Below are 17,298 nucleotides of genomic sequence, written 5' to 3' on the forward strand. Positions count from 1 at the left end.
TCCTTCGGATGGAGGCAATGAGGTCCCCCATCATATAAGAGGTTCATCCCATGAGGCTCACACGCTAGTTGGAGACGACTACAGAACGGACGGCACCTCCTCGGCCGTCCCTATCCGGCTCGATTATCTGATGGGCTGGCTTGGGCAACATCCTTACGTGGAAAGAAAAAAAGGCAAAAAAGAAAAAAAAGGAAAAAAAACAGACAACCCGGCCTCTGCTATTTCAACTTCGGTCCGGATTTTTGTATGTAAATTTTGAGGATTGGCACGAGCACGAGAATCGTCACGCTAGTCTCGCAAAATTAGAGATGTTGGTTGTTAGGGACAAGGCACCGGCGAGATGCGTGCGCGGTCCAATGTGCACTGTACGAAAAGAGTTTTAGCACTCGAATTGAGAGATCACGATTTGTCAGGTGAGTACATTTTGAAATTAAGGGAGGAATCAAACTAAACTGTCATTGTTAAAGAAGAAGAAAAGTACTTTCAGGTTATGGCGTTGCCGTCCGTTTCATTTTCCAGAATTGGCAACAGATTGTTCTAGAGTTGGATTTAAGTGTCCTTGCACGGTTTGAAACATGCAATGCATTCTCAACGTTTTATAAATCGAAATAAATGCGTGCTTAGTTGTATTAGTATTTAAACATGGGTGAGGAAAACGGATTGAACGAATCAAGAATCGCTTGGGCTAGACTAAACAAACCAGTTGGGAAGAATTGACACTTTTCGGGAGTTTTGGTGTTGTGTCGGTTAGACACCTCGGCATATATTCGACACTTTTCGACATTTTTCAACGCTCAATCAATATGTGTAAAAAAATTCCGATACTTAGTCAACTTTCTTAACACTCTCTAACATGCAAATCCGGAATTTCAATATGCAAGTTTGGAATTTCCGACATGTGATTCCAATATACATAGGTCAATTTTAAAAAAAAAAATTAATAAATGATGGATCAAAATGTATGTATGTAATAAAAAATAATTGGAGAAAAGGAAAATTTTAGTTTTTCTTCTCTTCGACTCTTAATTCCCATAACACACAATTAACCCTTCAAATTTGTTTTGTTCTCTTTTCTTATGACATATTGTGATACGCAAGTTCAAAATGTGTATTGTTTTTTTTTTTTCTTCCAACTTTTATAAATTATTGGAATGGAGTTGAATTGTTAAATTGAAATAATGAATTATATTAATAAATAATTGATTAATGTTTTTAATGTAACTTCATTCTCGACTCTTTTATTATTATTTATTTATTTGTGATTTAAATCAAATTAATTTGATTTAAATATATAAAAATATAACGTATTCCAACGTATTGAAATTCTCTATTTTTTGAAAAACGATGTGTTGAAATGTCGTGTCATGTAGTGTCACATCTCACATGTCAGTATTGCTACTACTTAGCCTAAAGGTGGAACCAATGTTTGACCATTCCGTTCTTGGTTCCAAACCAGGTAAGATTGATTGTTTTTATTTTTTTAAATGTTTCACACACGCTTTCTCTCCTCTTTTGATCTTTCCCTTTTGCCCTATGATGCTCATGTCTACTCTACTCTTTCGGTGGAATTGGATTGGATTGGTTAGTAGTGCAGTCCAATCTAGTCCCAAGAACCTTCGATCCGTTTCTCGATTTCGAAAACTAGAAACCGATCAACCCGAGATTCAACACTACCTTATGTACGCACATAATCCCGTAAAATTGTTGAGATCATAATGAGTTTAACGACGATCCGATCCAAGATTCCTTAATCCTCGTAAGTCTCCCACGACGCAGCCAGCCGGTGGTCCTACAATTTGAATTTTTTGCCAGAAGATCATTAGGTCGCATTGACTGGTTCCACCACAGTCAACGCACCACCAAAAAGAGAGAGAGAGAAGATGCTCACGACACCTAAATGTCAATTATGTGCAGCCCACCGGCTGAATTTCCCGCAGCACACCGCCATGCGAGGACGAGAATGGAGAAACGACCGAAACGGCGTCGTGCGCTCCCATCCTCCTTTCAAAGTAGAATTAAAATTCAATCTGTCCTCTCTCTCTCTCTCGCGTTGATTCGGTATAAAAGCCACCTTCGCGTCCGGGTCCTCGCTGGTTCATCGACGCCACCCCCCCCCCATCGCCAGTCGGTCATTTTCTTCCGCGACGCTTCGTGGCCTTTTCCTCGCCATCTCTCTCTCTCTCTCTCTCTCTCTCGATCGCTCTCAAAACCCTAACGCTTCCCCCTGCAACGCTGAGGTAAATCCTTCGCGACTCCATTGTCGCGTCTCGCTTTCCGGTAAAGCAGGAGCTGGGCGCGTCGCTTCAACGCTCGTCCGTTTTTCCGGTTTTTTGAGGTCGCCCATTTTTTGTGTTTTCGTCGGTTGCTGCTGCTGCTGGCAGCGTGGTTTTCGCCGGGGACGTCGTGGTTTGTCGCGTGTGGTTTCGGGTGATCCGCGCTAGTTTAACGTGATCGTCAGTTTTCTGAGGCTTTCGAAGTCTTGCTCGAGCTTTGCTTTTTCAGTCCGTACGCTTCTTTCGCGGTTTTTCTTTTTTTCCTTTTTTGTTGGTTTTGGACCGGTGATCAGTTTGTGATTGTATAGGAGAATATGGCGAGGAAGATGCTGATTGATGGGGAGATGGGCAAACCAGATGAAGCGGACGTGCATTACGATTTCGATCTCTTCGTGATCGGTGCGGGCAGCGGGGGTGTCCGTGCTGGTCGGTTTGCTGCTAATTATGGAGCCAAGGTAAGGGCTTTGGATTTCCAACGAAAGAACAGTTGGTTAACGGGGATCTTGTGTTCCTTCGTGATGATTCTTGAGTGTTCCTAGTTCTTTTTTTTGGTTTGCTTGAGTTATTGTTTTCGTTGTGCATATTCTAGTGCTGGAATCAGGGACGGATCCAGAACAATTTCCCCAGTGGGCCAATTCAATAAGTTATTATATGTTCATAAATTTAATTTTTTAAATGACTAACATTGAGCTTTTTGTAGTTAAATAATTTAATAGATAAGAAAAAAAGTGAAGCTTTCTTAAATAAATTTAATTGGAATAGCAACGATGTAGTGGAGCCATTACAATTGTCTACTCTGATCCTTAAATGTGGGGGCAAGATGAAGGAAAAAAAAGTGGAATAGTAACTTCACTATTTACTTTTTTGAGAAATTTTGTGGGGGCAAAATGGCAAAATTGAAAGTTTTTAAAAACATAAGATGCATTTATGTATCATACAAAATTTAGTGGGGGCAATTGCCACCCTTCTTATAAGCCTAGTCTGTCCCTGTCTATAATGCTTTGAAACTGGTTTTAGTGGTAGTATTAGGCACTCATTGAGTTATCTTCCGAAAATGAGGAGCTCATCCTCTTGAGTCATTCATATAGTTGCTTCTCATTTGGGTAAAGGACTAATAGATTCTTTTAGCATATGATGAGATGACTGTATATGACCTGTCGAACTTCTTTTTGTCCTCATACACACTTTGTCCTTTGGATGTTGATGAGCCTTAAGTTTTTTCTGGGTTCTAATGATTTATTGGTTCTGTGATTTTAGGTTGGAATCTGTGAACTTCCCTTTCATCCAATAAGCTCGGAAGTAATTGGAGGAGTTGGTGGAACGTAAGTCTGCCAAAGTTTGGTTCAAGTGGCATCGTAGAACTTTTTGCCTCGACATTTTGCTCTTTTCACATAATTAAATCTTTTCTGGATTGATTTATGGTTAGAATTATATCTGAGAAGTTTTATACTAATTGCTCTAAATCCATTAAAACACATCATTAACTTTTAGCTCAGAATGTGGATTCAACTATTGTCAATTATTGTTGGTTATACCATATAGTTCTCTCAGTTTCTTGGCTGATTTGGAAAAGCAGAGTAAAAGAGCCTTTGAATTAGGAGTCATCTTTTTTCTGCAATTATTGAAAGCTGGTTCAAAATATTGCAATTTTGGTATAGGGGAAATTTTTTTGTGGTTGTAGATGCATCGATCAGCATTGTAGTTTTGTCTTATGATTGTGCTGTTTTTTGTGTATGGGTTTCAACCCCCTGGGTGCCCTATATCTGAGGCAGGTGATGAACCACACCCTAATGTTGCATTATTTCTTAGAAGGACCAACTGATTGAGTTAATTGCTCTGCATAGATGTGAATCCTTTATGCTGTACTGAGACTCATTGTAGTGCTAGATTGGATGAGAAATATGTACTTTGGAACTTGCACAATGGTTGGACCTTCTGAATTTTGTAATCTCAGTATCAAGTGTTTCATTGCTGTGCATAATGGCAACTTCATCGTTGGATTTCTTGCTTCAAATATTAGGTGAGGGGCATGAGGACTATTTTGCTATCAACCATCTGGTTGCTTGACAGATGTGACTTTTTTTTTGGGTACTGACATAGATCAGACTATTCTTTCAGTTTGTTTGCTTCCAAGAGAATCTTATGTGTCTCCTCTTTGAATGTGGACCATCTGGTCTGGATGAATAACATTATTGAGAACTTTTGGTTTGCAGTTGTGTACTTCGTGGTTGTGTTCCCAAGAAAATATTGGTGTATGGGGCAGCTTTTGGGGGTGAATTGGAGGTGAGTTTATATCTTCATCAGAGGAGATTACTTTTCTAGCTCATTACATTCTTTTTGGGTTAAAAGTTAAAAACTAGGTCATCAGCTTGCTTAGTGTATTTTTTTCAAGTGTAATAGACTCTGGTGTTAATGAAAAGAAGGTCTGTGGCAAATGTTTATGAAGTTGTATATGTTGCCAATCAAGGTTGTCGGGATTGGGACCCTAAGTAGGATCTTTTGGAGGTCTTTGAGGATCAAGCCATAGGATCGGATTGAGGATCGTAAGTTCCTAGAAATTCACAGATTGAGACCTTAAATGCAAAGTTTTAACATTGTTTTACCCAATTACATGCTTGCTAACATTGAAAAGGGAGAATTAAGCTCGAGTAAGGTCAAATTCTGAGTTTTGCATTCTATAATCTCCACATTGAAGTTAGCTAGGTATGTAGAAATACGCAATAGTTCAAACATGACATGTCATTTAAACCACCAAATGAATTTAATGCAAGCTATATTAAAAAATCACCTTATGACAACTATTACCTTCCCCAGAAAAAAAAAGGGAGAAAAAATTTACAAAATTGACTCATCCTTAAAATTCCTCATCTTTGGGTTTTGTCATATTTTCATCACATGATACTTATCTTTGTTAATATCATCCTCTCCCAAACAGGAAATTTATCAAAGACTTGATCACAGCAACAACAAATAATGTAATTTAGCAAAAAAATCAGTGTAGAAAGTTTAACATGAGAAAACAGGGAAAAAACTTCAGAATGTATGTAGATTAGAGCCACACAGCAAACAGAGAAATTATAAATAAAAATCTGAAATAATGAAGAAAGCTTCAAAATTGGATTGCAGCATCGATTAGCACGTAAAGGAGAAGTTGGTAGGTTCTGAAGAGTCAACTATTTGAAAAGAAAAAAGAATAGAGAAGAAAGCTTCAGACAAATAATCGATAAAAATGATGTTTAAGTTAGAAGCTTGATGAGCACATCATGAAGGACAAAAGGATGGGCAGAAATCTTCACTCTATATAGAGTCTTCACTTCAGACCAGGCCTTGATTCGTTGGCCCTATTCTGCTAATGAGCCAAGTAATATGTTCCAAAGGAGGAGTGGGTCTTGTACTCTTGGGCTAGTTGCAAGGCTCAAATTCCGTTCCCTTCAGCTGAATCAATGAATTTTCTGTCCTGGAAAAAATCGTTAGGATCGTAGGTAGGATCAGAATTCCATGAACCTACCACGATCCCACCTGTTTGGGATTTTTGCCGCAATCTGGATCTGTTTCCCAGTGATCCTATGATCCAGATCGTGAACCAAACAATCACGTTGCCAATTTGTTGTCTTTGACTTTTTGGAATGCTTAAAAAGCTTTTGGCTTTAATCCATTCTAGGAGTTAGTGAATTTGAGTTTATCTGATGGAGATGAAACTCAAGCTGCAAAACTTCATATTTGACATTAAATTTTAGATATTAGCATGTCTTGAACTGAAGCCTGGAAGTTACTGCATTCAATTGGGACATTGGCTTTTATGGCCTCATTCTTAAAGTAATTATTTATTCCCATGCTAAATGGTTCCATCCTATCGGTCCTTAGTTGGTGCCTATTTTGTGCAAACTACTGCATGTTTTTGGGGATTGTAGATATCTACTTTCATTCTTATTGTTAAGATCTCAAACTAATGTTGATGGTTGATTCTGTAGGATGCAAGGAATTATGGATGGGAATTGAATGAGAAAGTTGACTTTAACTGGAAAAAGCTTCTGCACAAGAAGGTATCGATTCATGTCTTCTCTTAAATTATCAATTGAAATGAACATTGAAGCTTTTTTATCAATCTACTGACGAGAGATCCTAGAGATTATGGGCAAGTGAATGTCACTGATTTGTCTTTTATTCATATTTTTGTGAGACTACTGGCATAGGGGATACACTTATATTAAAAATTGGATTAAATACTTTGAAAATTGTGCATCTTAAGGGGTATTAAATTCGGTTCCAGAGACATAAATTTTGAGATTGTACTGTACTTTAATCTATTCTTTTTCCAAACGTGTCTGATTATAAGTTCACCTACAAGCACATAATTATACATTGCATACCTGAATGTTTATTTGGATCTGACATTGATGAAGTTGAACAAACATGAATTGCTAGTAACTATATCTCAAGTCACAACTCTTCACTTTCCTTTTTTTATCCGCTTGATTGATGTAGTATCTCCTTTACCATTTTGTTGTATCTCTTGAAGAAGTCTGTGTCACATTAGTGTCTCAGTGAACCTTGTTAGTCATCACATTGGCTGTCATTGATTTGTATTGTGTTAATATTATTGTGAAGAACTTGGTATAGAAAGATTTTCATAAGAAGGCTTAACTATTTCAAAAACTCCTTTGTCGAGTGTCGTCAATTCTTCCTGATCTTTAAGGACTTTGTCCTGAACTTGAATGTTCAATCTACCTGATAATTAGCACATTCAAGCACCTATATCGAGTTTCCTGTATCTGAACAAGTGATTCGTCATTTGGCATTGATGAGCAATTTGGTAGATGTTAATCACTGGTGACCTTAAGCCAGTACTCTTGTGTCTTTACTGTTTTTTTTTACCCTTGTTGATGTGCTGTTTCTCGCTAATTTGACATTTTATGGTTAATGTTTTATTGGTTTGAAAAATTCCATGCCACATTAATGCCTCAATGACACCTTGTCAGTTCTGCATCTGCAAATAGTGGCAAATTGTCAAGCACTTTAGTTGGGTAATTCTGAAATTGACAATGAAGCTCATGGTTGGAAGGAAAGCCTTTAAAGATAAAATTGTAAAATCCATGAAGCACAGGGTTTCTTTATGTAGTTAGATCTTAGGATAGCTTTAGTTGAGATTTGTGGTAGGAGGTGTTAATTCAATGTCAATCAGTCTGACAGGAGCATGTTTGACTAGCAGAAGGTTGCTGACTTTTAAATTAAGTTTTTTTGCAGCGCAAATGTTTTAGGGTTTTAAAGGGCAGATGAAAATAGCTTTTCTCTCTGCAAGATTAATCTGTGATATTGGAAAATTTGACTGCTTTAAGCATGGATTTTTTGGCAGGGGAATGTTCTAAAGTATGCTGATGCAAAGCCTTTTGGGTCTCAATTATTGCAATTATATTATCTTTGTTCACCTTAATATCATTAACTATTAGTGCATATTGGTATTCTTCTGGCTGTTACCATGACACTGAAATACTCTTTTTACTTTTCTATTCTCTATCCCTGTTTTTAATTCAAGTTGAATATTCATGTAGAAAAGCTGGGTTGATATTAATCATGCGTTGCCCAATTAACACTCTCTTGAGCTTTATACATTTGACAATATGATTGATCTAGTTACTAGTTGCTTGTCTCTTCTCTCTCCATTCTCTAGATCATCTGCGATGCAAGTGAAGAATTTTGTATGTTTTAGGGCCCACTGTAAAATGGATTTTTTCTTTGAAATATACAGACAGAGGAAATCACCAGATTAAATGGAATTTACAAGCGATTGTTGGCAAATGCTGGTGTCAAATTATTCGAAGGAGAAGGAAAGCTAGTTGGCCCCAATGAAGTTGAGGTGACACAGTTAGATGGGACAAAGTTGTGCTACTCTGCAAAGCACATACTTATTGCAACTGGAGGCAGAGCTCAACGTCCTAATATCCCAGGGCAGGTAGGAGTTTTGTTTTTCCTTGACGTTTCTTGTAGTACACATGTCAAACAACTGGTCCTCTGAAGCACTTTCCAAGAATCACGTAATCAATGAACTGTTTTTGCTGAAGAAGTCTGGTCTGATGGTGGAAATTGATCAAGTTATTCACTGCATTTGGCCCGAGTTTGCACATTCATTTGCATACTTTAGGCTTTTAGAACTTTTTGTCTGTTGACAAGGAATGGATAGGAGGCTGTAGGCTCATTGGCTGTAGGAAAGCAATCCCAAGCTGGGGTGACCCACCTGATAATTACATTTTATTCATAGATTGGACAGAATGAATGAAACTGACCTTGTTAGACAACCAAAAGTAGAATTTGCATGTACGAATTGTGGTTGTTGATGTCTATGCCATTTTCGGTTATGTGCTCATATAAATTTCAAGTATTAGCTGGTATTTATCATGAATGTATGAGGCATATATTTGTATTTATCCTGTTTTCCTGGGTTTTATCCGTTTAGCATTTCATGAAACCTGCATGTGTACTTTAAGTTGGAGATTTGGTTGCTGAAGCTGTGAATATACGTATGTCTGTATGATTGTCTTCACCTTATCATTGAACATCTCTCTTGTATTGATTTTCTAGGAGTTGGGTATAACTTCTGATGAAGCATTGAGCTTGGAGGAGTTACCAAAGCGTGCTGTGGTGCTTGGAGGAGGGTCTGTCATAATATCCAAAATTTCTTGTTACATGATGTTCAGTCTATTAGTATTTTAAATGTTTGAAACTGTTCTTTCTCTGGACCATTCAGGTACATTGCAGTGGAATTTGCTTCAATATGGCGTGGATTGGGTGCCACTGTGGATCTGTTTTTCAGAAAAGAGCTCCCACTGAGGTTCAAATGCTGACTTTGCTTTTAAAAAATTGTAGCCTTCTTTTTTTTTTTGTGCTGCTGTTTAAATTTGTCATGGATATGCGGGATTGCACTTTGCAAACCAGATTTGCAGTACTGTTTACTTGGACACCATGTATAACTCATAATACCAACTGCCATTTTAATTATGGTGCCTGCCCCATCTTCTAAACATGATGAAGAGGATCTTTAGTTTTTAGCCAGTTATTGTCAATATCCTTGGTTAGATAGCTACTGTGTTATGCTAATACTCTCACTTGGCAAATTTTTAGAGGTTTTGATGACGAAATGAGGGCAGTTGTTGCAAGAAATCTTGAAGGCAGGGGAATTAATTTGCATCCAAGGACAAACTTGACAGAGGTACTTCATCCTGCTTGTTAGGTCATGAAGTTGTAGATTGCTTATTTCTCTCGTTTTTGTCTGACTGTAGTTTTCAGACCTTTTGTCATTAGTGTCTCGCCTTTCATTAACTGAATTATTACACTAAACATGAATTTGCAATTGCAGTTGATTAAAACGGAGGATGGCATAAAAGTTATCACAGACCATGGGGAAGAGCTGCATGCAGATGTTGTACTCTTTGCCACCGGTAATTAATATATAAGAGATATACTTAATGTTTTTTTTTTGGTAAAGAGATATACTTAATGTTCAATTGGGCTTATTCCAATTATTTTATGGGCTAAAACTATTATCAGCACTTTTTTCTCATCAGTACAATGATAAGCAACTCATTAGATAGGTAACAAAGGTTATTTTATTTTTGTGGGATCTGGTTCTGTCATTTGAAGTATTAAATGTGATTGTTCTTATATTAGTTGTGTGGGGGCAATTACTCTGAACCAATACTTTTTTCTATCCTTTTTTCATATAACTAGTTTCAAGTGTTAGATATTACCCATCTTCTTATATAGTGGTTAGATGGCTCAATTATAGTGACCTGTGTCCTTAGTATTTCCATTACCCGTTTGAGAAGATTCAGTGTACTTGTACATTGGAGTGTGGTTTCTGCTCAATAATTTTGGGGTTATTACACTAAATGGCTGCATTTTTATATTAATGCTTATCGCTACATTGAAACTGGCCAATATACTTAGGTTAATTTTTAAATAGGAGGAAAAGTCCCTTTCCATCTAATTCAAATGTGATTTGCATGGATGTAGTATATGCATCATCATGCTTACTATGTTTCCCAAAATTTATGTGAAATCGATTCTCTTCTGTAGCATAGAGTTGTCTCCTGCATATGGCTTGCGTATGCACTTTTGCAGTTTCCACATCTTGGACTAATCAGAAGAGCCTAAGCTGCTGCAATATAGCCCTGAATTCCATGCTTTGAATAAGTGATATTGCCAAGCATTTGAGTGGTGACATAGTTACTGATTCAGGGTTATTGGTAGTTTCAAAAACTGTAAACATTTGGTCCAGTTGAATAATTACATGCAATTTAACTGATTGGTGACATGGTCACTGATTCAAGGTTTTCCTTGGAAGTGGAATCAGCAAAAGAATTCAGTTTTGGAATTTGTTAAGATTTGCTCCAGTTGATTAGTTACATGCAATTTAACTAATTGGGTGTATACAAGGTAAACTACTTTTGTAGACATCTCACTTCGGTCATAGTTTTGTGTTAGCCATTGATCAAGCCCCTCAACTTTGATTTCACTTTTGTATTGTAATTAGGTCAATTTGTTGGATTTTGGTCAAAGAACCACTAACTGGTTTGTGCCAGAAGTGACTTGATTGGAAGTGAAATCCAAGTCAAGTTTGAAAAATAAAAAGTACAATGACTGAGATGAATTGGTAGTTCTACCAGAAAGTTGTTCATGGTGGTGAACAATTGGTGGTTGTCTTCGTTTGATTTTTGCAGGTCGAATTCCCAATACGAAGAGGTTGAATTTGGCTTCTGTGGGCGTTGAAACTGATGCAATGGGTGCTGTGAAGGTTGTGAGATCTTTTAATGCTTCAAATCTGCTGTTTTCTTTTGCCATCAAGTTAAACTTGTTTTGATGAGCATGAACACTGGGCATATCATAAATATCTAGTGGTAATATTTTAATAAGCATGAACACATGGATTCTCCTCATTTAATCTATCCATGTTCTTAGATGAGCCGTTACTTTCTTAAAGTAGGCTTTTGATGTCTTTTCTCTTTTTTCCATGCTATTCCAGCTATATATATATCATTTCTTGTTTGGTTTCATGCAATCTTTTGTATTATTGAGGACTTGGGTTGCATGATTAATTACATTGGTATTTGCTGATACTACTCAATGGGTAGTGAAATATCATATCAGTCTCGACCTATCAACTTGTATGACATAACCTTTTGGTAGGGATTTTCGTCTACTTCTAACTTCTACGTCTGAATTTTTCTTCAAAATTTGAAAATGGAAGATGTTTTAGTCTCGAAGTATTGTAATGATTCTACATGTATTTGTAATTTCTGAAGTTTTGAAGTCTTCCATGTTAAATAAAAGTCAAAACTATAAGGGTTGCAAGATTTGCAAAGCAGTTGAAAGTTGAACTCATCTCGGACAGACTAACTGTCATGCTTATCATACATTTGAGCTTGACCTTATTGGTTGTCCAGTAAAAATCATGTGCTTTAGTTTCTTCTTCCAGGTCGATGAGTACTCCTGCACTAATGTTCCTAGCATATGGGCTGTTGGCGATGTTACCAATCGGATGAATCTCACCCCTGTTGCTCTGATGGAGGGAACGTGCTTTGCTGTATGTTTTAGAACTTTTTGTCCTTCCTTTTACTGGATCCACATCATCTTTGCCAGCTTTATATTTGCTCCTTTTTACAGATTCCTTTTCATTTGTACAATTCAGTCCTGTTTTCACTTTCGCGTGCTCATTTATTTCTCCAATCTTTCCAGAAATCTGTTTTTGGTGGGCAGCCTAGCAAACCAGACTACATCAATGTACCTTACGCGGTGTTCTGGTGATAACCTCTTTGCTTTTGGAACAATGAGATCAACATACTTTTTTTTTGGCATTCTTGCTGGAGTAGTGTTAGTTATTTGTGGTAGTTACTCAGTAGCTAATTCCAAAAAACTGAACATGATGATTTTTGTGGCTGTCACCCTTCTAGATACTGACTTTGAAGTAAGACTACATATTTGGTTGGGTAGATTGCTAGCCAAAAGACCTAAAAGAACGGAGATGATTTAGGCTTTGTTGGATACAGTTAGATTTATTGACTATGAGAGGAATTGTTACTAGTAATGCAACTGAACAGGTATTCTGACGTAGTAGAAGAATTGAAAGATAAAAGATGCAATATCCAGAGACTTGGCTCTTCAAGGGATAAATCATGGTAGTAAGGGGTTAAAATGGTAAAGGATTGTGGGCAGTTAAAAGTGGAACATAAATCCATTGAGAATAAGTTATAAATTACCATTAGACAGTCCAATGTATAACCTTCAAGCTATTAGATGAAAGGAGACTACATGTGTTTGAAGACCTATTGAAGTTAGATAATTAAGGGATGTGGAATGCTGAACATTGTTGTTGAGGCATGTAAAATAGAAGGATGAGGGACTTATTTTTTGACATGAGATATGAGTCATCGGAAGGGTGCCAAGAAATTGGATCGGGCAACAGGATAGACATTTAATTAAAACCTTAAACTATTAGAGGGTGGAAAATATATATAAGATGCTTAAAAACCTACAAATCCCAGGATTTAGGACGCTTAACAATTATATTAAGTTGGCTCAGATGAGTTAAAGGTGTACTCTTGATTGAACTCAAGGTTGGGTGTCATCAAAATTGCTTAACAACAATCCTGCGCTTTATTTGTACCAGTGATATACCTGTGCGCCGTGTGCAGAAAAAGAATCGATTACTAAATTGAATTGCTACCTAAAAATAGTACCTCTTCACTACTCATTTGGACCATCCAACTGATAATATGAAGAAACTGTAGCCAAACATCAAGTTTTCTGGTTGTAAAACAAAATAAATGGGATTTTTGGCAAGCTCAGCTGCATGTATGTATACTTTAACCATATTAAAGTTCTCTAAATTTGATGAAAAGATGAAAAAAGAGGTTACTTCTTTTTTGTTCCCAACAGGAAAAAAGGGGCAACAGAGTAGGCAAAGATGTTAATTGTTTATTGTCATGCACAAAAGTCACCATATGTTTTCTTTAAGACCTTGGTTTATATCATTGTAAGATTTCACATTACTATAAATACCAAAGAAAGGAGGATATTCTTTTGCTGCATATGTGTCATGAAATTAATACCCCATATCAAAACTTGGGCTGCAGAATGATTTCTTGGTGTATGCATAATAAATTTCTCATGTCAGATTTAATATTCATAAGGATTCTAAGACTGCAAATTTGATCAGGATGTCCAATTAAGGTGTTATGGGAATCTAGAAGATACCACCTAACATCTTTATCCATAGTTTTGCTATTGTGTTAGATGAACTTTTGATGTTTAGCAGTATTATAAGATAATTTCAAAAGGAATAGATTTCTTATTCGGATTTGATTAAGAGATGAAGCATGTCTTACTGGTTCAGTATCAATGCCCTCTGTCCAATTGTCAGGCACTATGATTGATAGATTGTGAGCTGTATCTTTGTCCTCTTTCCTGTTATTGATCATTATTCTCGTCCATGTCCTTCTCTTCTCATTGAAGGACTATTCTGCCAGTCCAAGTGACATTTGCCTCTATGGAGTTCTGCTGATATAGTGATACTTATTTGTAACCACCTTGGTTGTTGGCCTACTGGTGTTGGGACTCCTCGCAAGTGGTTTGGGGCCCCTTGGTCGCGGGTGTGAAACCCCAAGTCACTACTTGGCATCTGGCATCGTGAAGCCTTGGTTTGTCTGTGGTGTAGGTTTAACCATGTCATGATATATGACATCCCTGGCTCTACTCCCACCACCATTATGATGAGATGGCATTGAGGGCTTGCTCAAAATAAGCCTAATTGCTCCTTGGCCTCAAGAAGCCTTGGTGTGTTTGGCATGTAGGTTTGACCGTGTCATGGTTTAGGATATCCTGGCTCTACTCTCACTATCATTGTGGTGGGGTGGTGGTAATGCACTTGCTTAATATGAGTAGTAGCTATGGCTCAAACCAAACATTTTGTTTTGAGTGTGGAACTCTCTGGCAAAATGCGAAGTGTGGTTAACAAAACTGGTAGCTCCTTCCCTGCCTTTTTAGCCTATAAAAAATCCATTGAATTCAGCCACAGGATAGCTATGGTATTTATTGTGAGAATAGTCCTAGGGATGTTCATCTTTGTACTTCGTATGCAAATTCAAAGTGCTTTCTGTAAGTAATACAATTACAGCTATTTTTTTTTTCGTCCTGATAACTACTTAGGAAAATATCTTATTGTTACTGAGTGACAAGTATACTAGTCCGCCTCTTTAGATTATGTCAATTTATTGCTTTCCTGTTTCATTGCACACAGCATACCACCTCTATCTGTGGTTGGACTGAGTGAAGAGCAGGCAATAGAGCAAGCTAATGGAGATATTTTGGTTTTCACATCTACATTCAACCCAATGAAGAACACAGTCTCTGGGTACGTATTGGTATAAGATTTAATTGTTGAAAATACTTCATAACCTCTGAATAGACTGATGGACCTGGTTGTTAAAATGTTGCATCCTGTTGGATTGACAGTTGGAAGGACACATTAATTTCTTGTTCACAAGACAAGTCTAAGGTGTATCCTGATTATTGTGTGGGATGCTACGTGTAATGTAGGAAAGCAGTTGTTTTATAAAACACCGTAAACTCCATGGATTATGACTAAAGCCAAGCATTTTATGAAGCTAATATTGCAGCGACTGTGTTGTATGTAGCTTCCTTACTGTGCTAATCTTTATTCAGACATTAGCCATTTATTCTAGATTTTTCTGGTAGAAGTTAACTGTCAATTGAGATATAGCATATGCAAGATTGACTGAGGTTCAAGTTTCAACTATGTTAAGCACTGATAATAAAAGAAAAAACCCGATTTTATGTTTCAAGATCACAAGACGTGTGAATTGGTGGTGCAAAGTTCAACTCAAAAAGCTGGACAAATTACATGACTGGTTCTTGCAAAATGGATAATTGCACCATTATACTATATATGAGGCTTTCTTATTTTTTCTTCCAATTATTGTGTTCTGACATGTATCTAACTTGAATTGTTGGCTCCAGGCGGCAAGAAAAAACAGCCATGAAGCTGCTTGTTGATGCAGAGACAGATAAGGTTGTTGGCGCTTCCATGTGTGGGCCAGATGCACCTGAAATTGTGCAGGTATTCATCTGATTTAGTTCTTTATTAGCTGAGACCTCCATACTTTATTTTCATATGTTCATGCTGTATTTTCTATCAGTGAACTTTTAACTTCTCGGCATTTTACTTGTCGAAATGAAAATACTTATGGACAAACTGAACATTCTGGAAATCTGTTTTCCTTTTGGCGATTCCCATTACTGTTTCATAATAATAACGAAAAGCTACATTGTTGGGAAATTTCTGCTTCCAAGTTTTTCATGCGAACTAGTTTTTCGTGCATGCAATATCATGCCTTGTCCACTTTGGAATTTGAATATTTTATCAGAATGGAAGAACAAGATTGATACAGAATGAAATGCAATATCATAAAAGGATTCATGTAGCCCAGCCCACTTATATAGCTTACCCAACTTAATTGGGTAAGATTTATTTGGTTGTTGTCAGAGTCATTTGTCAAAATAAGCTATACTGAGTAATCTCTCCTTCAATTATATAAAAGAAATTGGAGTTTCTGTAGTGCCACTGTACTTAGAAATCTTGCTGCAAAATGGAAAAGGAAAAAAAGTACATACATATATATCTATATCCTTTCTATATCTAGATACACACGCATATTGCTGTGGATGATCTTTTTGGGATTTTGGGGAATTTATGTGTGAATATTAACTATTTTGTACACAAACTGATTTATATAGGAAATCTTCTTCCTGTAATGATTTTCTTTTGTCCATTTGTATGATGTCTACTTTCATTACAGGGCATTGCCATCGCACTTAAGTGTGGTGCAACGAAGGCCCAATTTGACAGCACGGTAAGATTTATTATCTCTCTACCTACTTTGGAAAATCTTTAGTTGCAATGCAATGTGTACCTTAGATTTCGAACTTTGCCACCTTATCGTCTACTCTTGTACCCGAAATGCCCACTATAACATGCTGAGCATGGATGTTTAAGTTGCCCATATGAGAATGAGGGAGGAAGGGATTTCAAACTTTGCTGCCACATCGTCTACTCTTGTACCCAAATATCCACTACAACATGCTCAGGCATGGACGTTCAAGAGGGAGAGAGGGAAACTTAGAATTTGAACTTTGCCACCACATCATCTACTCTTGTACCCAAATGCCCACTACAACACGCTCAAACATGGATGTCCAAGCTCAAACATCCATAAGTTGTAGAGAGAGAGAGAGAGAGAGGTTTACAAACACATGCTAAGAGAACATGCACAAACACACACAAGTAGGTGAGCGAGCACATCGATACAGGTGCATGGAGACGTCTGCAGATGTTTTATGTACAAACACACACAAGTAGGTGAGCAAGCACGTCGATACAGGTGCCTGAAGACGTCTGCAGATTTTATGTGTACTGGGTACTCTTTGTGATATTAGTGAACTTGGTTGGGCAACTCCTATAGTAGTGACTTGACCCCTGCGGCTCATCTCAATTTCATTTTCAGGTGGGAATCCATCCTTCTGCTGCGGAGGAATTCGTAACCATGAGGTCAGTCACAAGACGGGTTAGTCCCAAGCCTAAGACCAATCTGTAAAGACAAACTCTTACAGAGCAATACATGCGGTTACAAATACTTGATTGGAATGCATTCATTGTGCACGTGGGTAGACTGCGGTGTGGGGAATCAGCCTATAATTTTCTGCATCCAATAAGGGCTTCTCGAGAGTTCAACAGTTTGCTAGTGGCACGGATTATTTATGTAGCATCGCTGTACATGTTTGCCAAAAGTCGACAGTATTATGAGTCTGAATGACTGCTTTATTCTTATTTGCTGCACTACATCGGGCGTACATGTTTCATTGGATTGAACTCCGCATGTATTGCTCAAGCATCTTGATGCAGGTATCGTTGTATGGCAATGTCACAGACATCTTAGAACTTTTCACTCATCGACCC

General features: G+C 37.4%; 1 protein-coding gene across 2 annotated transcripts; it reads left to right on the forward strand.

Moving 5' to 3' along the window:
* Positions 1 to 2,093: 2,093 nt before the first annotated feature.
* LOC104414377 (glutathione reductase, cytosolic) lies at positions 2,094 to 16,975 on the forward strand. 2 transcript variants are annotated; one of them, XM_039300446.1, is made up of 17 exons: positions 2,094 to 2,237; positions 2,582 to 2,728; positions 3,531 to 3,595; positions 4,487 to 4,556; positions 6,245 to 6,316; positions 8,020 to 8,223; positions 8,850 to 8,923; positions 9,016 to 9,099; positions 9,390 to 9,477; positions 9,625 to 9,706; positions 10,988 to 11,061; positions 11,743 to 11,850; positions 12,003 to 12,067; positions 14,563 to 14,676; positions 15,303 to 15,402; positions 16,142 to 16,195; positions 16,847 to 16,975. In XM_039300446.1, exons 2-17 carry the CDS (start codon positions 2,588 to 2,590, stop codon positions 16,934 to 16,936), a joined length of 1,485 nt encoding a protein of 494 aa, XP_039156380.1. In that variant the 5' UTR covers positions 2,094 to 2,237; positions 2,582 to 2,587; the 3' UTR covers positions 16,937 to 16,975. The 2 variants fall into 2 exon arrangements, with proteins under 2 accessions (XP_039156380.1, XP_010023756.2); XM_010025454.3 differs by lacking the exon at positions 2,094 to 2,237 and adding an exon at positions 2,485 to 2,505.
* Positions 16,976 to 17,298: the final 323 nt, after the last annotated feature.

This window comes from Eucalyptus grandis, chromosome 8, assembly GCF_016545825.1.
Source record: "Eucalyptus grandis isolate ANBG69807.140 chromosome 8, ASM1654582v1, whole genome shotgun sequence".
Taxonomy (NCBI): Eukaryota; Viridiplantae; Streptophyta; class Magnoliopsida; order Myrtales; family Myrtaceae; genus Eucalyptus; species Eucalyptus grandis.